At 38.8% G+C, this 17538-nt stretch overlaps 1 protein-coding gene across 11 annotated transcripts in view; it reads left to right on the top strand.

Moving 5' to 3' along the window:
- Akt3 (AKT serine/threonine kinase 3) overlaps positions 1 to 17538 on the top strand; it is a 282222-nt gene that overhangs the window by 33998 nt on the left and 230686 nt on the right. For 5 of the 11 annotated variants that reach the window (XM_039090628.2, XM_039090631.2, XM_039090630.2 and 2 more), the window contains exon 3: positions 4008 to 4076. The exons of 5 other annotated variants lie outside the window; for them this stretch is intronic. In XM_039090628.2, coding sequence (XP_038946556.1) covers positions 4008 to 4076 — 69 coding nt within the window. Of the gene's footprint in view, positions 1 to 4007; positions 4077 to 9803; positions 9866 to 17538 lie in introns of all 11 variants that reach the window. One more of the 11 variants, XM_039090637.2, reaches the window with a different exon arrangement.

Below are 17538 nucleotides of genomic sequence, written 5' to 3'. Positions count from 1 at the left end.
GGTGTGTGTGTGTATGTGTGTGTGTTGTTTGTGCATATGTGTGGAAGTATGACTTCTGTGAGTACACATGGAGCCTCTTCCTCTACCTCTAAGGTAGCTCTCTACCTTATTTCCTTGAGACAGGGTCTCTCATTGCACCAGAGTTTACCATTGTCTCTTATGCTGGCTGACCAGCAAACTCTTGGAGTCATCCTTTCTCTGCCGTTCCACTCTGAGCTTATAGCAATGCTTGCATAGCAAGTGAACTTTTCCACTGGGCCATCTCCTCAGCACAAATACAGCTAAAAACTTTCTCACCAGGGTGGCTAAAGCTTTGGGGAAAAGGAAATGAGAAAGAAAGAAACTAGAAACAGTTTTTCCTAACAAATCAGTTGATTTAAAGCAAATTGTATACATGTGTAACATTTCTCCCTTCAGTAGAGGTTGTGTGTGTGTGTGTGTGTGTGTGTGTGTGTGTGTGTGTGTGTGTGTGTGTGTACAACTCTGTGGACTGTTTTAACCTTTCACTTTTTACTTCAGTGCTGCCTTACCAGGCTATGGTTGAGGGAGTAGGCCAGTAGACACTGTTTTGAAATACATGGGAAGAGTCTGTATGGAAAATGACCTGATGTTACTGACCAAATAAATGAAAAGGGGATACTGTATTCATAGGTAGTGAGGAGCTAATCGGTTGAAGAACAACAAAATGTAGCCAGTATATTCTTTTTTCTTTTCTTTTTTTTTTAGGATTGTTTACATGGACTGTAATAAGAAAACAGAATGAACAGTTTTTTATACAGCTATGTTTTTCTTAATTAAAACAAACCTAATCTTAGCCCATATCAAAGAACATAGGAAGCAATTCCAAGGCTGTCATTAATAATCTCCATTTCTGTCTAACTCATCATCAATAAATACCAAGTAAAGTGAAAATTTTCTTTTTTTTTAGTTTCATACATGCATACAGTGTAGTTTATTACATTCATCTCTTAATATAATCTTGTCCCTTTCTTCTCCCATCTGTCCCTTTCTTCTTTCTTTCTTTCTTTCTTTCTTTCTTTCTTTCTTTCTTTCTTTCTTTCTTTCTTTATTAACTTGAGTATTTCTTATTTACATTTCGAGTGTTACTCCCTTTCCCGGTTTCCAGGCCAACATCCCCCTAACCCCCCCCTCCCCTCCCCATCCTCTCCCATTGCTGCCCTCCCCCCAACAGTCTAGTTCACTGGGGGTTCAGTCTTAGCAGGACCCAGGGCTTCCCCTTCCACTGGTGCTCTTACTAGGATATTCATTGCTACCTATGAGGTCAGAGTCCAGGGTCAGTCCATGTTTAGTCTTTAGGTAGTGGCTTAGTCCCTGGAAGCTCTGGTTGCTTGGCATTGTTGTACATATGGGGTCTCGAGCCCCTTCAAGCTCTTCCAGTTCTTTTTCTGATTCCTTCAACGGGGGTCCTGTTCTCAGTTCAGTGGTTTGCTGCTGGCATTCGCCTCTGTATTTGCTGTATTCTGGCTGTGTCTCTCAGGAGAGATCTATATCCGGCTCCTGTCGGCGTGCACTTCTTTGCTTCATCCATCTTGTCTAATTGGGTGACTGTATATGTATGGGCCACATGTGGGGCAGGCTCTGAATGGGTGTTCCTTCAGTCTCTGTTTTAATCTTTGCCTCTCCCTTCCCTGCCAAGGGTATTCTTGTTCCCCTTTTAAAGAAGGAGTGAAACATTCACATTTTGATCATCCGTCTTGAGTTTCATGTGTTCTAGGGATCTAGGGTAATTCAAGCATTTGGGCTAATAGCCACTTATCAATGAGTGCATACCATGTATGTTTTTCTGTGATTGGGTTACCTCACTCAGGATGATATTTTCCAGTTCCAACCATTTGCCTATGAATTTCATAAAGTCATTGTTTTTCATAGCTGAGTAATATTCCATTGTGTAGATGTACCACATTTTCTGTATCCATTCCTCTGTTGAAGGGCATCTGGGTTCTTTCCAGCTTCTGGCTATTATAAATAAGGCTGCTATGAACATAGTGGAGCACGTGTCTTTTTTATATGTTGGGGCATCTTTTGGGCATATGTCCAAGAGAGGTATAGCTGGATCCTCAGGTAGTTCAATGTCCAATTTTCTGAGGAACCTCCAGACTGATTTCCAGAATGGTTGTACCAGTCTGCAATCCCACCAACAATGGAGGAGTGTTCCTCTTTCTCCACATCCTCGCCAGCATCTGCTGTCACCTGAGTATTTGATCTTAGCCATTCTCACTGTAGAAACAGCCTGCTGGGCAGTTATGGCCGGCCATGCCTTTAATCACAGCACTTGGGAGGCAGAAGAGCTATGACCACACAGAAACCGTGTCTAAACAAGCAAACAAACAAAATGTCCAGCACTGAAAGGCTTTATTTGTTCAGACACATAGAGTATATTTAGAAAAGAAAAGAATCTCTTAGCCTCGTAGGTTGGTTTATACCTGTAGTTCCACCACTTCCCAGGCTGAGTCTAGAGAATTGTCACAAGTTTGGAGGCCTGGGGGCAGTTAGTGAGTCCTGCACAGCTTTGGCTGCAGTATAAGATACTGTCTCAGAAAGTGAAGAAAAATAAGTATGTCTTACTACTGCGAATTAGTTTTTCTTCTAATAATTTAATATGAATATTGATAGTTAAATACATTCTGAGTACAAGACATAGATTAAATCCATGTCCTCAAGAGACATTTTGGCTAACCAGTCTATCAACAGTATGGTTTCAGTATTCTTAAGTATTTGCTTGACAGACAAGTATGTCAGTGGCTAGTTTAAGGATTTAATTCAGTGAAACACTTTTGTGTACATTGGTCCTAGAATGAGGGTTCTGATAACAGATATTCTGTGGCCTTTAGAACTAGACAAGATTGTTTTAAAACAAAAGGAAAAAGCAGTTGGATTTGAAACATGTAAATCCACATTTTCATTTGCTAGCTACAAAGATACTATGAGATGATCTAATTCTTCATACCAACTACTGGGGACCAAAGCTAATGATAATCCTAAATGCTTTTTTTCTGGTTTCTCCTAAACTTAAACATTCTATTTATATATACTTTTAAATCAATTCTTACGTGGTGTCTCTCCCTCCATTAGTTTTGTCTTTTTTGAAGTTTCTTTTCTTTAGTATTTAAGTAGTAGTGATCATTTTATAATGAGATGCTTCTGTGTTCTATTTACTCTTGTATACTTAAGCGTTAGGTTCAAGGTTATTAATTGTTTGTAAACAATGAGTACCTTTTTGTTCTTTGCTAATTTAAATAGAAATGAGATTCATTGAAGTTATTGGGTATTCTCTTAACAAAGGGATACAATAGACTATCGAGGAGGTATTTCCATTTTTAAAATAGCTGTGCACAGTAATTGAGTGTCCTGCTTTTGAAAGTTATGTTTTTTATTATATTAATTACCTACTATGTTCTCTAACAATAAGCCTATAGGTTCGGAAGCTTACTATTATTGTCATATGGGGATTCCTGCTCTGGAGGCGTTGACACCCAAGATTTGTTCATTTTAGAATTTAAAATTGAGAGGTACATAGAGATAATCTGAAGTTTTGGGAGATGAAAACATAACTTTGTTCTTGAACACCCCTTTGTGAGGAGAATTAGAAGATGTCATTAGATCAATGCATTTCTTGTTCATATTGAATCATAATTCAGATCCCTTGATTAAAATCCTCTATTAGGTTCTCATCTTATATGCAAGAAAAAAAATTCACACTGATCTTGATAATTATGGTTCAGACTTACTGGTTGGAGATAGAATTCCCATGAGACTAATAAATGGCTTTTTGGTGGGAAAGGACTGTTGGGGAGATGAACAGAGTTGGTTAACTCCAGTTTCACACCCCCTTTCTCTGTTGTCATCCCTCTGTCATTCCAGTTTGTATTAGAATAGACACAGGAACTTTTGTAATTCTAAGGAAAGACTGAATAAGAAGATTTTATGTTTTATGGTTAGCTTCTCCTTACTTTTTGCTAGCTGACACTGTATGACTGTACTTTCAGGAGAGCCTTCTGATCATCCACTTAGCTGGCATTGCCAAAAGAAGGTACAGGCTCAGAGGACACATGCAGGTATGGACTTCGGGAAGTCATCCAACAAATCAAGAGTCACCTAATGGAGGAGAGACTTGGAGTCCTTCTGTACAGAGAGATGGGACATGAAAGCTCTCTGTAGGAGGCAGTTTTTCTTGTTTCTTTATTCTGTGCTAGTGTAGCTTCATGATAATTTTTCAAAGATGGATTCTTGAGTATAGTGGGGCTAAGTCTTTTATACATTTTTGGTTTCTTTGTCCCCTATAAAGTTATGTATAACCCAGCTGGTAATTTTAAAGTACTAGGTAAGGTTATTAAAAATGGCTGGAATGTGAAGGAAAGGGGAGGAAGGGGCATGAAAATCACGTTAAAATTGAACTCAAGGATTGAACTGACTAGACCACTGTGATTGTTACTTTGACTTTTTTCTTCTTGGCCCTTGTAGAATGGTCACCATCATAAAATTCGAAAGACAGGATTGGAGAGATGCCTCAGCAAGTTAAGTGTGCTGGCCACTCTTCTAGCTGACTTGGAGTCCATTCCAAGCACCTACCTGGTGGCTGGTTCTCAGTTATTTGTAATTCAAGTTCTAGGCGATCCCATGTCCTCTTTTGGCATTTGTGGGCCCGAGGCATGTACATGGTGCACAGACATACAGGCAGGCAAACTGTCCATACGCAATAAAAAACATAGAAAACACTGTTTATACAGTCAGTAATTTGCAGTGTTGCCATTTTCACCTTTATAGGTAAATGTTTTGTGTGTGTTCTATATATGCGTCAGTGTAATACCTGCTATTCTAAGGAGAAGACCTTTAGGAAATGGGATGTGATTGTTTTTCACTTATACTGAGTTTTGTACATTGCTTTCTAAAGTGATTCCTGTCAATTTACTTCCATCAACAGTTATGGAAATTATTTTTCCATATTTTCATGCATTTACCATTGTGTTTTTCAATCTATAGCTGCTTAACATGTAAATTAGTATTCTTCTAGTTAACGGTGGGATTTCTTAATTGTTTTTCCCTTGTATTACCACATTCTTGTAACTGCCCTTTTGTCTTTTATGCTTCATTCTCACATGCTTTTATTCCTGAATAATTTGTTTTTAAAACTTATTTATTGAAATCCTGGTATTCTATATATTAGCTGTTTATCAACTGAATGGTAAAAATCTTTCAGTTTGTGGCTTTTCTTTTATTGTTACATATGTATTTTCATAATGCCAATTTTTTTACTTTAATGTTGATATATTTACCTGTCTTACGGTTTTGATTATGCTATCCTTGTTGTAACATATGTTGAATTTATAATGATAGCCACTTCATTATCTATTGTTATATAACAGATTACCATCAAAATCTATTTTTTGAACATGAAAACATCATTTTTCTTTTTCTTTCTTTGAGCAGGAGTTTGGGAGCAACAAGGCTGAGGGATCCTCCTAAGAGTTTGGGCTCACTTAGGTTCCAGTTAAGTTGTAAGGCAGGGCTGAGGACTTCTGAAAACGTATTGCTGGAGGATTTTCTTATTAAGGTAGTTCATTCCTCTGCAAAAACAGTATGTGCTCTTTACTGCTGAATTATCTCTCCATCTTTCTTGCTACCTTTTTAATGTAGGTATGATTGATTAAATCACTGGTGGTTAATTCATAATCCCTTTTCCCCAAAGGATGATGGGTATATGGAGCTATCTAGGCAGGGACCCCAGCCACTGTTCATATGATTAGCATACAAAAGTCTCTTCACTTGGTTGGGGATCTCAGGGATCCTAGAGACTTGTGTGTTAGGAATGGGAACTAATACAGTAAAGGTTCTCCTATCACCAAGGAACTTACAAGGGTTTTCTGCCAGGAGCTTAGGAGCTAGGGATGAAGATCACACATGCGTTTAATATTTAGTAACAGGCTTCATGCGAGAGTGTGAAGATCACTGGGGGCCATTTACTAGACCCTAGCAACTAGAGACTCCTTTGTTTTCTTATAAGTGGTCTGTAGCCAGTCATATTTAGGTCGTCTTTTCTCCACATGGATGTGCTAAGGAGGGAGTTGTGTCATACTTTCCTTCCAATGGTATAAATGTTAGAATCTGTTATCATTGTTTATTTATGCACGGATATGTTTTGGAGGTCTCTATGTACTTCTCTGCTGTGGTCTACCTCCAATTTGTATGTTGAAGCCATGTAATCCTGGTGTGACACAGAGCTTTATGTTCCGTTTATTAAGCTGTCCTGACAGACTTACTCCTTTAGCTCCTTTATTGCTCCTTCTTTTGTATGTTTTACTTGTTTGTTTAGTTAGAGACAGAGTCTCAACTATATATAGCTCTGGTGGTTCTGGAACTCAAAATGTGGATCAGGCTGCCTTTGAACTCATGGAGATTGGCCTGCCTCTGCCTCCCAGGTGCTGGGATTAAAGGTATGGGCCACTACATATGACAGTTCTTTGTAGCAAGCTGTGATCTGATCTTTCTTCTTCATATTTGACTTGCTTCTCTTGTCTCTAAAAGTCATCAAAAGAAGAATACTTAAATACATCTATCAAACTTTTCTGCATTTCAACTTTCCAGGTTCTGTGAAAAATTCTGTCACAGTCTTGCTTTATAAAGAATATGTAAATATCCCCGTTTTACTAAGAAAGTAATGGGTGAAGATTTGTGAAATAGTTATATTTTAAAGCCATCTGCATTGCTGTCACCCAAATGTCACTTTTACGAGCATCTGAAACTCTTAAAGATTTGGCACTATAGAAATAATTTTTTTGTACATAAATAAGGATAGATAAGTTATATAATTGTATTTACATTGTGTAAAATGCTGGGGAAAAAAACCCAAAAAACAATACTTAACCTTAGGAAAAGAAGCAGGTTGTGAAATGAGCAGTTATTACACAGGGCTTTGGTGTTACTTTTTATTGTAGACCTTTATAATGTTTGAATTGTGACAAGTGGACATAGGACCTGTTTAATGGTTTTGTGGTTTAAACCTTTTTTGGCATCACACAGATTTAGACTTTAAAGTTTCTGACCATCAGCCTACAGCACAATGTCCCTAACATAGAATATAAAGCCATTATCTTTCTTTCTAGGGTCATCGTTTCCCAGACAAGCTTCCTCATTTGTATTCTAGAAAGGTGTTGCATAGTTCTTCTACATACAAGACTCTTTCTTAGTTCTGTCTCATCTGTATCTTCTCCATGTTTATCTCAAAGAATCAGTTGGGGACTTCTCAAGGAAGCTTATCTTCAGATTTTGCAAGGTCAGGTTGGGTTTTTGACCATGCTGTGTAGTTTTCTATCTACTCTTACATGACTGTATTCAGTGATGTATTTCTTTATTGTGACACATAGCCACCAAAAAAATGCCTAGTTTTTTTGAAAAATATTTTTAGTCTAGTTTTTTGAAAAATATTTTTGGGGTTGGGGATTTAGCTCAGTGGTAGAGTGCTTACCTAGCAAGCGCAAGGCCCTCGGTTCAGTCCCCAGCTCCGGAAAAAAGAAAAAAGAGAAAAAGAAAAAAAGAAAAAAGAAAAAAAAAAGGAAAATATTTTTAAATATAGAAGAGGTGTCCTGCTCTCAGTAGCCTGCAGTGTTTAATAGAGACAGACATGCAGGAATACAGTCAAATAAAGGAGGTACTGTAATAGGCATGCGTTCTAACTTTCAAAGGAAGTCTTGAGTAGTGATGATGGGCTTGCAGTTCATCTTGATGGAAGCATTTTAAAAAGTCTTGGTTAAGCAGCAAATCCTGTAAGATACAGAGGATTCATGACGTGTGAACGTGAGAGAGAAGGAAGAACAGGCACAGATTGTGGCAAGTCTAATTGGGGAGATTAGGTACTCCCTTGTAGGGAGTTAGGCTTTCAGATGCTTCTGAAAGGTTTCATGTGACCAGCTCAGGGCACAGTGATTACTTTTATGCTTTGCATAGTGGTTATTGGGAGAGGGAGGTAAGAGGGTCTGTTAAGATACTTTGTAGTAATCCCTTATTATCTAAAACATCCATATTCATTAGGCATGTTGGCACATGCCTTTAATCTCAGCACTGGGGTGGCAGGTAGATCTCTGTGAGTTTGAGGCCATGCTGGTCTGTCTACATTGTGAATTCCAGGACAGCTGTGTAGGTAGGTAGAGAAACTCTGTCTTAAGAATAAACAAATAAAAAGATATTTTGTGCTGAAAAGTACAGTGTTAAAGTGTCAAGTATAGAACAGCCAGCCATATTTAAGCATGTTTGTCAATATATTTCACTTTTACTATATTTTACTGTTACTCTGTTAATAGGATTTTTAATCCTTTGAGAAGGTAATATATATGTTAGTGGAATTATCGACAAGTTCATTCCAAATGTAAACGACTCTGTCTTGTTCAAGAGCATTGTGTTTATTTTATAACTTTGTTCATGCACTGCTTGTCTCACACCCTTGTCTTTAACCTTGACAGTTGCTTCCTCCTGTAAGCCATTGCTTTACACGGTTTGATCCCTCACATAACGCTTACTACATTATCATCGATCATTTTCTTATTTACTTTCCAGTAGAAGTTCTTGTGTTTCAGGCCTCAAGGAACTGATTGTTTAGCAGTTCCATTGTTTGTCTATACTCTATAATTTGATAAATGAATTCCATAAGGGCAGACACTTAATTCTTATGTGTAGTGAAGTTGGTAATACTTTGAAGGCACTCAGTCCTGTAAGAGGCAATAGTGGGTTAGTATTGTATGAAAGCGGCATTAAATTCTGGTTTTAGTTTCTTTGAGCTATTTTTCTCTTTTATAAATTGTGAAATCTCTCAGTATTTTTCTGTTTAGGTTGTCACAACAAAGCACAGACTAGGTGTAGAACAGAAACTTTCTCACCATTCTGGGAGCTTAATGTCTGAGATTGAGAACCCAGCAGGGTAGAATTGGGAAGCCCTGGTTCCTTACTTTGCTTTCACACATTGAAGAAAACACAAGTGTACATTTGTTTGTGTTTATTCTTTCAAGGGCCATACTTCCACCACAGGGGCCATATTCTCATGACTTCACTGCACTCTCATCGTTCTCCAAAGACCCTTTCCCCAAATATATCACACTGACAGTTAGGACTTCAACATACACATTTTGGAACAGACACATTCAGTGTACAACACTGTCTTATGTTGCCCTTCTAGTAATTTATGGAAAGAATTTCACACTGTGTCTCTAACAGAAAAAGTGATATATTCAGTCTGTTTTAATTATTTCTCCTCGGCATGAATTTTGCTTCTGTGATATTGGAAGAAAAGAAATGACAGTGACTCTGTGCTAACATTAATGAAGAAGGGGAATATTGGAAGAAGAGCGAGGCTGCAAATGTGGTCTTGAGAGGTTTTCTTCACTGTGTCAGTTGGCTTGTAGATATGTACTAATGACACTTGGTACAATAGGGAAGCTTTTATGTTGTCCAAACATACATAACCTTCAAATCTTAATTTTTTGTTTTCAAGCCTTTTTTTTAATTTCAATGATAAATTGAGTGTTTCTGTGAGCTTCAGAAAGCAGAAGGATCATGTAGATAAGTGTCTGCAATAGTTGTACATTTATTTTAATGGGCTCAGAGCACTTCTACTTTAGATTTGTTCAGATATTTTTAAATTGGTGCATATGATCTCTTCCCACTTCTAGTCTTTGCATCTATACTTTCTGTCCTCTTAAGTTAGTCAAAGGCTGATTTTGTTAGCCCTTCTGGAACTGGGAAGAATCTCTGTTCTTTCATATTTGGCAATAATTGTCTCCACATTTACTTTATAGAGCCCTCTTTGGTGGAACCTACAGGCGGAGAGGAAGCACAGGATTCATAAGATGGCGGGCGGGTGAGTGACTGAGAATTTGGGGTAGAACTTAGTAGTGGTTCTTTTTTATAATAGCAGGAATAAAACATTTGGACATTTACATTGTGTGAGTGAAAACTGAAAGAATAGTGGATGGTATTACACCATTTTAATGCACATTTGCTTGAAATACCTAGTTTGCTACGTATGCTGTGATTTTCTTGCATCTGGTAGTGATTTGTCATTGAGCCAATAGTTTGGAGCATCCGTGAGCAAATAGTGTTTACCAAAGTAGATGTTTTCTTGGTGACTGTGGTCAAGGACATACCATTTTATTGGGATTTGGACTTTTCTGTTTGAATAAAAATTCATTTCTTTAGCAAAAATTCAGTTCATTTAGGCAAATAAGGCTTTAGAACCAGAAATCAAACTAGACTAAAAGAAAATACAAAAGTCTCTTAATTTATATGAATATAAAGTAATCATGGCATTTCATTCAGAAGGAAAATGATCAACTTTTCCATGTTGTAAAATATCTAAGTTGAAAAGGGATTTTGGACAGTAATTCCACCTTACAACAATGCTGTAAACCAAGGGGAAGACAAGCAGCCATGGAAGGGGAGCTGCCATGAGCTAGAGTGAGAGCGAGCTCTAGTAGGTCGGCTGTGGGAGATATCCTACTAGTCCTGGGGGCAGAATAACCTGAAATTTGAAATTGCACACTCCTGGTTTACTCATGAATTTCTGCCTTTTTTTTTTTTTGGTACTTCACAGAGCTGTTCTTTTGTAACATGGGACTGATTGTAATACTGAAAAAGAAAATGTTTCTAGGAATTTCCCCAAAGTAGACCATGCTCCTTTATTCTCCTTTTTTTTCTGTTTTGTTATAAATCTAACAGAGCCCTAGGATCTTTGAAGAGAGGAAGGAGTAAGCACACTAGAACATCGGGTTATTTTACATTTTATTCGAGTTCTTGAAAGTTCAAACAGTATGCACATGGTAGAACATACACACCCACTTCTCTTGGTCATGGGTTTGCTATTTTAGAGAAGCCAGGCTTTGAGTCTAACCCCTGAGGAAGCCGTTACCATGCAGGATGGATGCTAACATCATTTTAGAGCTCTTACATGTCAGCACCCGTGACTCTAAAGCCTCTTACTCTGACTCTGAGAGCTTGTGAGTATCGGTTTTTTTTTTTTAATTTAATTTTAAGCTTTTACTTTTTCACTTGACATCCTACTCACTATCCTCCCTCCCAGTAAGGGCCTCCCATAATCCTTCTCCCATTCCCCTTCTCTTCTCTGAGCTGATGGGGCTCCCCTGGGTATCCCCCACCCCAGTACTTCAAGTCTCTTGGAGGCTATGCACTTCCTCTCCCACTGAGGCCAGACAAGGCAGCCCAGCAATACAACATGCAGCATACCCTACATGCAGGCAACAGCTTTTAGGCTAGCCCATTCATTCTAGGTGTTCCACATCTGCTACATGTGAGCAGGGAGGCCTAGGTTCAGCCCATGTATGCTCTTTGGTTGGTGGTTTAGTCTCTGAGAGCTCCAAGGGTCCAGGTTAGTTGATTCTGTTGGTCTTACTGTGGAGTTCCTATTCCCTTTGGAATCCTCCTTCCTGTTCTTCCATAAGAGTCCCCAAGCTCCATCCACTGTTTGGCTGTGGGTGTCTGAGCAGCTGCTGGGTGTACCCTCTCAGAAGACAGCCATGGTCCTGTCTGCAAGCATAACAGAATATCACTAATAGTGTCAGGGATTGGTGCTTGCCCATGGGCTGGGTCTCAAGTTAGGTCGGTTATTGGTTAGCCTGATACATCACCTGTGCCTGCATTTCCCGTAGACAGGATACATTTTCGGTTGCAGTATTCTTAATGACAGTATATGAAAGATAAACAGAAAGAAGCATGGAAAGACAAATAGCCTTCTAAAGAGGCTACTGCAGAAATCGTTACTGCCTTTAAAGGATTTTGACTTACGATGAAATAATTTTATAATAATTTTATTCCTTTACTCATGTTTAGTGAGCCCATAAAAATTCATTTACATTCTTTATAAATCAACCTACACTAGACTGCTGATTCTTTTTCAACTTTTATTTCTGAATTCATTTGGCTAAGTGATTAGTTGTTTGCTTTTAAAACCATGCTAGCTATCGCCAAGTTTTGTGCCTTGGACAAAAAAAGATTTATGTGAACTACAATGTTTGAGAATTAGTATAGCAATAGTTAATATATTTTTTTTGAAAAGTTTTTCTTTTATTGGATATTTTCTTTATTTACATTTCAAATGTTATCCCTCATCCTGGTTTCTCCTCCCCTTGTTTTATCCCCCCTTCCCCTGCTTCTATGAGGGTACTGCCCTCCGCCCCCTCACAGCCGCTCCCTCCTGCCTCCCTGCCCTTGCATTCTCCTACACTGGGGTATCAAGCCTTCACAGGGCCAAGGACCTCTCCTTTCATTGATGCCCAACAAGGCTCTCCTCTGCTACACATGTGGCTGGAGCCATGAGTTCATCCCTGTGTATTCTTTGGATGGTGGTTTAGTCCCTGGGAGCTCTGGTTGATTGTTATTGTTGTTCCTATGGGGTTGCAAACACCTTCAGCTCCTTCAATCCTTTCTCAAATTCCTTCCTTGGGGATCCCATTCTCAGTCCAATGGTTGGCTGAGAGCATCTGCTTCTGTATTTGTCAGACTCTGGCAGAGCCTCTCAGGAGACAGCTATATTAGGCTCTTGTCAGCATGCACTTCTTGACATCTGCAATAGTGTCTGGGTTTGGTGACTGTGTATGGGATGGATCCCCAGGTGGGGCAGGCTCTGGATGGCCTTTCCTTTAGTCTCTGCTCCACATATTGTCTCCATATTTCCTCCTGTGAGTATTTTTGTTCCCCCTTCTAAGACTGAAACACCCACAATTTGGTCTTGCATCTTGAGCTTCATGTGGTCTGTAAATTTTATCTTGGGTATTCCAAACTTTTGGGCTAATATCCACTTATCAGTGACTGAACACAATGTGTTCTTTTGTGAGTGTTACCTCACTCAGGATGATATTTTCTAGTTCCATCCATTTGCCTAAGAATTTCATGAGGTCATTGTTTTTAATAACTGAGTAAATGTACCATATTTTATGTATCAATTCCCCTGTTGAAGGACATCTGGGTTCTTTCTAGCTTCTGGCTATTATAAATAAGGCTGCTATGAACATAGTGGAGCCTGTGTCCTTGCTATTTGTTGGAGCATCTTTTGGATATGTGCCTAGGGGTGGTATAGCTGGGCCTGCAGGTATGCCCTATTTTCTGAGGAACCTCCAGACTGATTTCCAGAATGGTTGTACCAGTCTGCAATCCCACCAACAATGGAGGAGTGTTCCTCTTTCTCCACATCCTCGCCAGCTTCTGCTGTCACCTGAGTTTTTGATCTCAGCCATTCTGACTGGTGTGAGGTGGAATCTCAGGGTTGTTTTGATCTGCATTTCCCTGATGTCTAAGGATATTGAACATTTCTTCTCAGCCATTCACTATTCCTTAGTCGAGATATGTTTCTTTAGCTCTGTACCCTATTTTCTTTTTTTTTTTTTTTAAATAAGAGTTATTTAATTCTCAGGAGTCTAACTTCTTGAGTTCTTTGTATATATTTGATATTAGCCCTCTATCAGGTATAGGATTGGTAAAGATCTCTACCTAATCTGTTGGTTGCCATGTTGTCCTATTGACAGTGTCCTTTGCCTTACAGAAGCTTTGCAATTTTATGAGGTCCCATTTGTCTTTTGTTCATCTTAGAGCATAAGCCATTGGTTTTGTTCAGGAAAATTTCCCCAGTGCCCATGTGTTGGAAGTTCTTCCCCACTTATTAGTTTGAGTGAATCTTGTTTTATGTGGAGGTCTTTAATCCATTTGGATTTGAGCTTTGTACAAAGTGATAAGAATGGATCAATTTGCATTCCTCTACATGCTGACCGACAGTTGAACCAGCAGCATTTGTGGAAAGCTGTCTCTTTTCCACTGGATGGTTTTAGCTTCTTTGTCACAGATCAAGTGACCATAGGTGTGTGGGTTTGTTTCTGGGTTTTCAATTCTATTCCATTGATCTACCTGCCTGTCTCTGTACCGACACCATGCAGTTTTATCATGATTGCTCTGTAATACTGCTTGAGGTCAGGGATGGTGATTTTCCCAGAAGTTCTTTTGTTGTTAAGGATAGTTTCTGCTATTCTGGGTTCTTTGTTATTCCAAATGAATTTGCAAATGGCTTGTTCTAACTGTGTCAAGAATTGAGTTGGAATTTTGATGGGAATTGCATAGATTGCTTTTGGCAAGATGGCTATTTTTAGTATATTAATCCTGTCAATCCATGAGCGTGGGAGATCTTTCCACCTTCTGAGATCTTCAGTTTCTTTCTTCAGATACTTGAAGTTCTTGTCATACAGATCTTTCACTTGCTTGGTTAGAGTCATACCAAGGTATTTTATGCTGTTTGTGATGATTGTGAAGGGTGTCATTTCCCTAATTTCTTTCTCAGCCTGTTTATCCTTTGAGTACAGGAAGGCTTAGTAGTTCTCTGATGCAACTTTTGGGGTCACTTATGTATATTATCATATCATATGCAAATAGTGATATTTTGACTTCTTTCCTTCCCTTTGACTTCCTTTTCTTGTCTGATTGCTCTGGTAGGCACATTTAGTTTGATGTTGGCTACTGGTTTGCTGTATATTGTTTTTACTATGTTTAGGTATGGGCCTTGAATTCCTGATCTTTCCAAGATGTTTACCATGAAGGGGTGTGTTGAGTTTTGTCAAATTCTCTATCATCATCTAATTTGATGATCATGTGGTTTTCTTCTTTGAGTTTGTTTATATAGTGGATTACGTTGAAGGATTTCGGTATATTGAACCATTACTGCATCCCTGGGAAGAAGCCTACTTAATCATAATGGATGATTGTTTTGATGTGCTCTTGGATTCGGTTTGCAAGAATTTTATTGAGTATTTTTGCATCGATATTCATAAGAGAAATTGGTCTGAAGTCCTCTTTCTTTGTTGGGTCTTTGTGTGGTTTAGGTATAAGAAAAATTGTGACTTCATAGAATGAATTGGGTAGTGTTACTTCTTTTTCTGTTTTGTGGCATAGTTTGTTTAGATGGTTTATCTGATCCTGATTTAACTTTGGTACCTGGTATCTGTCTAGAAAATTGCCCATTTCATCCATATTTTCCAGTTTTGTTGAGTATAGGCTTTTGTAGTAGGATCTGATGATTTTTTGAATTTCCTCTGATTCTGTTGTTATGTCTCCCTTTTCATTTCTGATTTTGTTAATTTGGATACACTCTTTGTGTCCTCTGGTTAGTCTGGCTAAGGGTTTATCTCTCTTTTTGCTTTTCTCAAAGAACCAGCTCCTGGTTTTGTTGATTCTTTGTGTAGTTCTTTTTGTTTCTACTGGGTTGATTTTAGCCCCGAGGTTATTTCTTGCAATCTACTCCTCTTTGGTGTATTTGCTTCTTTTTCTTCCAGAGTTTTCAGGTGTGCTGTTGAGCTGCTAGTAGTTGCTCTCTCCACTCAAAGCTATGAGTTCTCCTCTTACTGTGTTTCATGTGTTTGGGTCTGTTGTGCCTTCATTTTTCATTAAATTCTGGATAGTCTTTAAGTTTTTCTTTTTTTCTTCCGTGATCAAGTTAACATTGCGTAGCGGATTGTTCAGCTTTCATCTGTGTGTGGGCTTTATGTTGTTGTTTGTGACGGCCAGTCTCAGTCTGTGGTGCCTGGAATCATTTCAGTTTTCCTGTATCTGTTGAGGCCTGTTTTGTGACCAATTATATGGTCAATTTTGGAAAAGGTACCATGAGGTGCTGAGAAGAAGGCATATTCTTTTGTTTTAGGATGAAATGTTCTATAGATATCTGTTAAATCCATTTGGTTCATAACTTCTGTTAGTTTCACTGTGTCTCCATTTAGTTTCTGTTTCCATGATGTGTTCATTGCTGAGAGTGGGGTGTTGAAGTCTCCCACTATTGTGTGAGGTGTAATGTGTGCTTTGAGCTTTTGTAGTTTCTTTTATGAATGTAGGTACTCTTGCATTTGAGCATAGATGTTCAGAATTTAGAGTTCATCTTGGTAGGTTTTTCCTTTGGTGAGTATGAAGTGTCCTTCCTTATCTTTTTTGATAACTTTTAGTTTAAAGTCGATTTTATTTGGTATTAGATTGGCTACTCCAAGCTTTTTTTCTTGGTTTCATTTGCTTGGAAAAAAATTTTCTAGCCTTTTCCTCTGAGGTAATGCGTGTCTTTGTCACTGAGGTGTGTTTCCTGTATGCAGCAAAATGCAGAGTCCTGTTTATGTATCCAATCAGCTCATCTATATTTTTTATTGGGGAATTGAATCCATTAATTTTGAGCGATATTAAGGAATAGTGATGGTTGCTTCTTTTTTTTTTTTTTTTTTGTTGTTGTTAGAGGTGGCTCTGTTTGTGTGGCTATCTTCTTTTGGGTTTGTTGAAAGAAGATTACTTTCTTGCTTTTTTAGGATGTAGTTTCCCTCCTTGTGTTGGAGTTTTACATCTGTTATCCTTTGTAGGGCTGGATGTGGAAAGATAATTGTGTAAATTTGGTTTTGTCATGGAATATCTTGGTTTCTCCATTTATGTTAATTGAGAGTTTTGCTGGATATAGTAGCGTGGGCTGGCATTTATGTTCTCTTAGAGTCTGTATGACATTTGCCCAGGATCTTCTGGCTTTCATAGTCACTGGTAAGAAGTCTGGTGTAATTCTGCTAGATCTGCCTTTATTTGTTACTTGACCTATTTCCTTCACTGCTTTTAATATTCTTTATTTTTTTTTGCATGTAGTGAGTGTTTTGATTATTATGGGATGAGAGAAATTTCTTTTCTGGTCCCATCTATTTGGAATTCTGTATCCTTGTATGTTCATGGGCATTTCTCTGTTTTTTTTTGTTTTTTGTTTGTTTTTTTTTAATTAACTTGAGTGTTTCTTATTTACATTTCGAGTGTTATTCCCTTTCCCGGTTTCCGGGCAAACATCCCCCTCATCCCTTCCCCTCCCCCTTCTTTATGGGTGTTCCCCTCCCCATCCTCCCCCCATTGCTGCCCTCCCCCCAACAATCTAGTTCACTGGGGGTTCAGTCTTAGCAGGACCAAGGGCTTCCCCTTCCACTGGTGATCTTACTAGAATATTCATTGCTACCTATGAGGTCAGAGTCCAGGGTCAGTCCATGTATAGTCGTTAGGTAGTGGCTTAGTCCCTGGAAGCTCTGGTTGCTTGGCATTGCTGTTCATAAGGGGTCTCGAGCTCCTTCAAGCTCTTCGAGTTCTTTCTCTGATTCCTTCAACGGGGGTCCCGTTCTCAGTTCAGTGGTTTGCTGCTGGCATTCGCCTCTGTATTTGCTGTATTCTGGCTGTGTCTCTCAGGAGAGATCTACATCCGGCTCCTGTCGGCGTGCACTTCTTTGCTTCATCCATCTTGTCAAATTGGATGGCTGTATATGTATGGGCCACATGTGGGGCAGGCTCTGAATGGGTGTTCCTTCTGTGTCTGTTTTAATCTTTGCCTCTCTGTTCCCTGCGAAGGGTATTCTTGTTCCCCTTTTAAAGAAGGAGTGAAGCATTCACATTTTGATCATCCGTCCTGAGTTTCATTTTTCTAGGCATCTAGGGTAATTCAAGCATTTGGGCTAATAGCCACTTATCAATGAGTGCATACCATGT

This window comes from Rattus norvegicus, chromosome 13 (assembly GCF_036323735.1).
Source record: "Rattus norvegicus strain BN/NHsdMcwi chromosome 13, GRCr8, whole genome shotgun sequence".
In the NCBI taxonomy this organism is placed as follows: Eukaryota; Metazoa; Chordata; class Mammalia; order Rodentia; family Muridae; genus Rattus; species Rattus norvegicus.
Note: the sequence above shows the minus strand (reverse complement) of the source record. Positions and strands in the feature narration are given on the sequence as shown.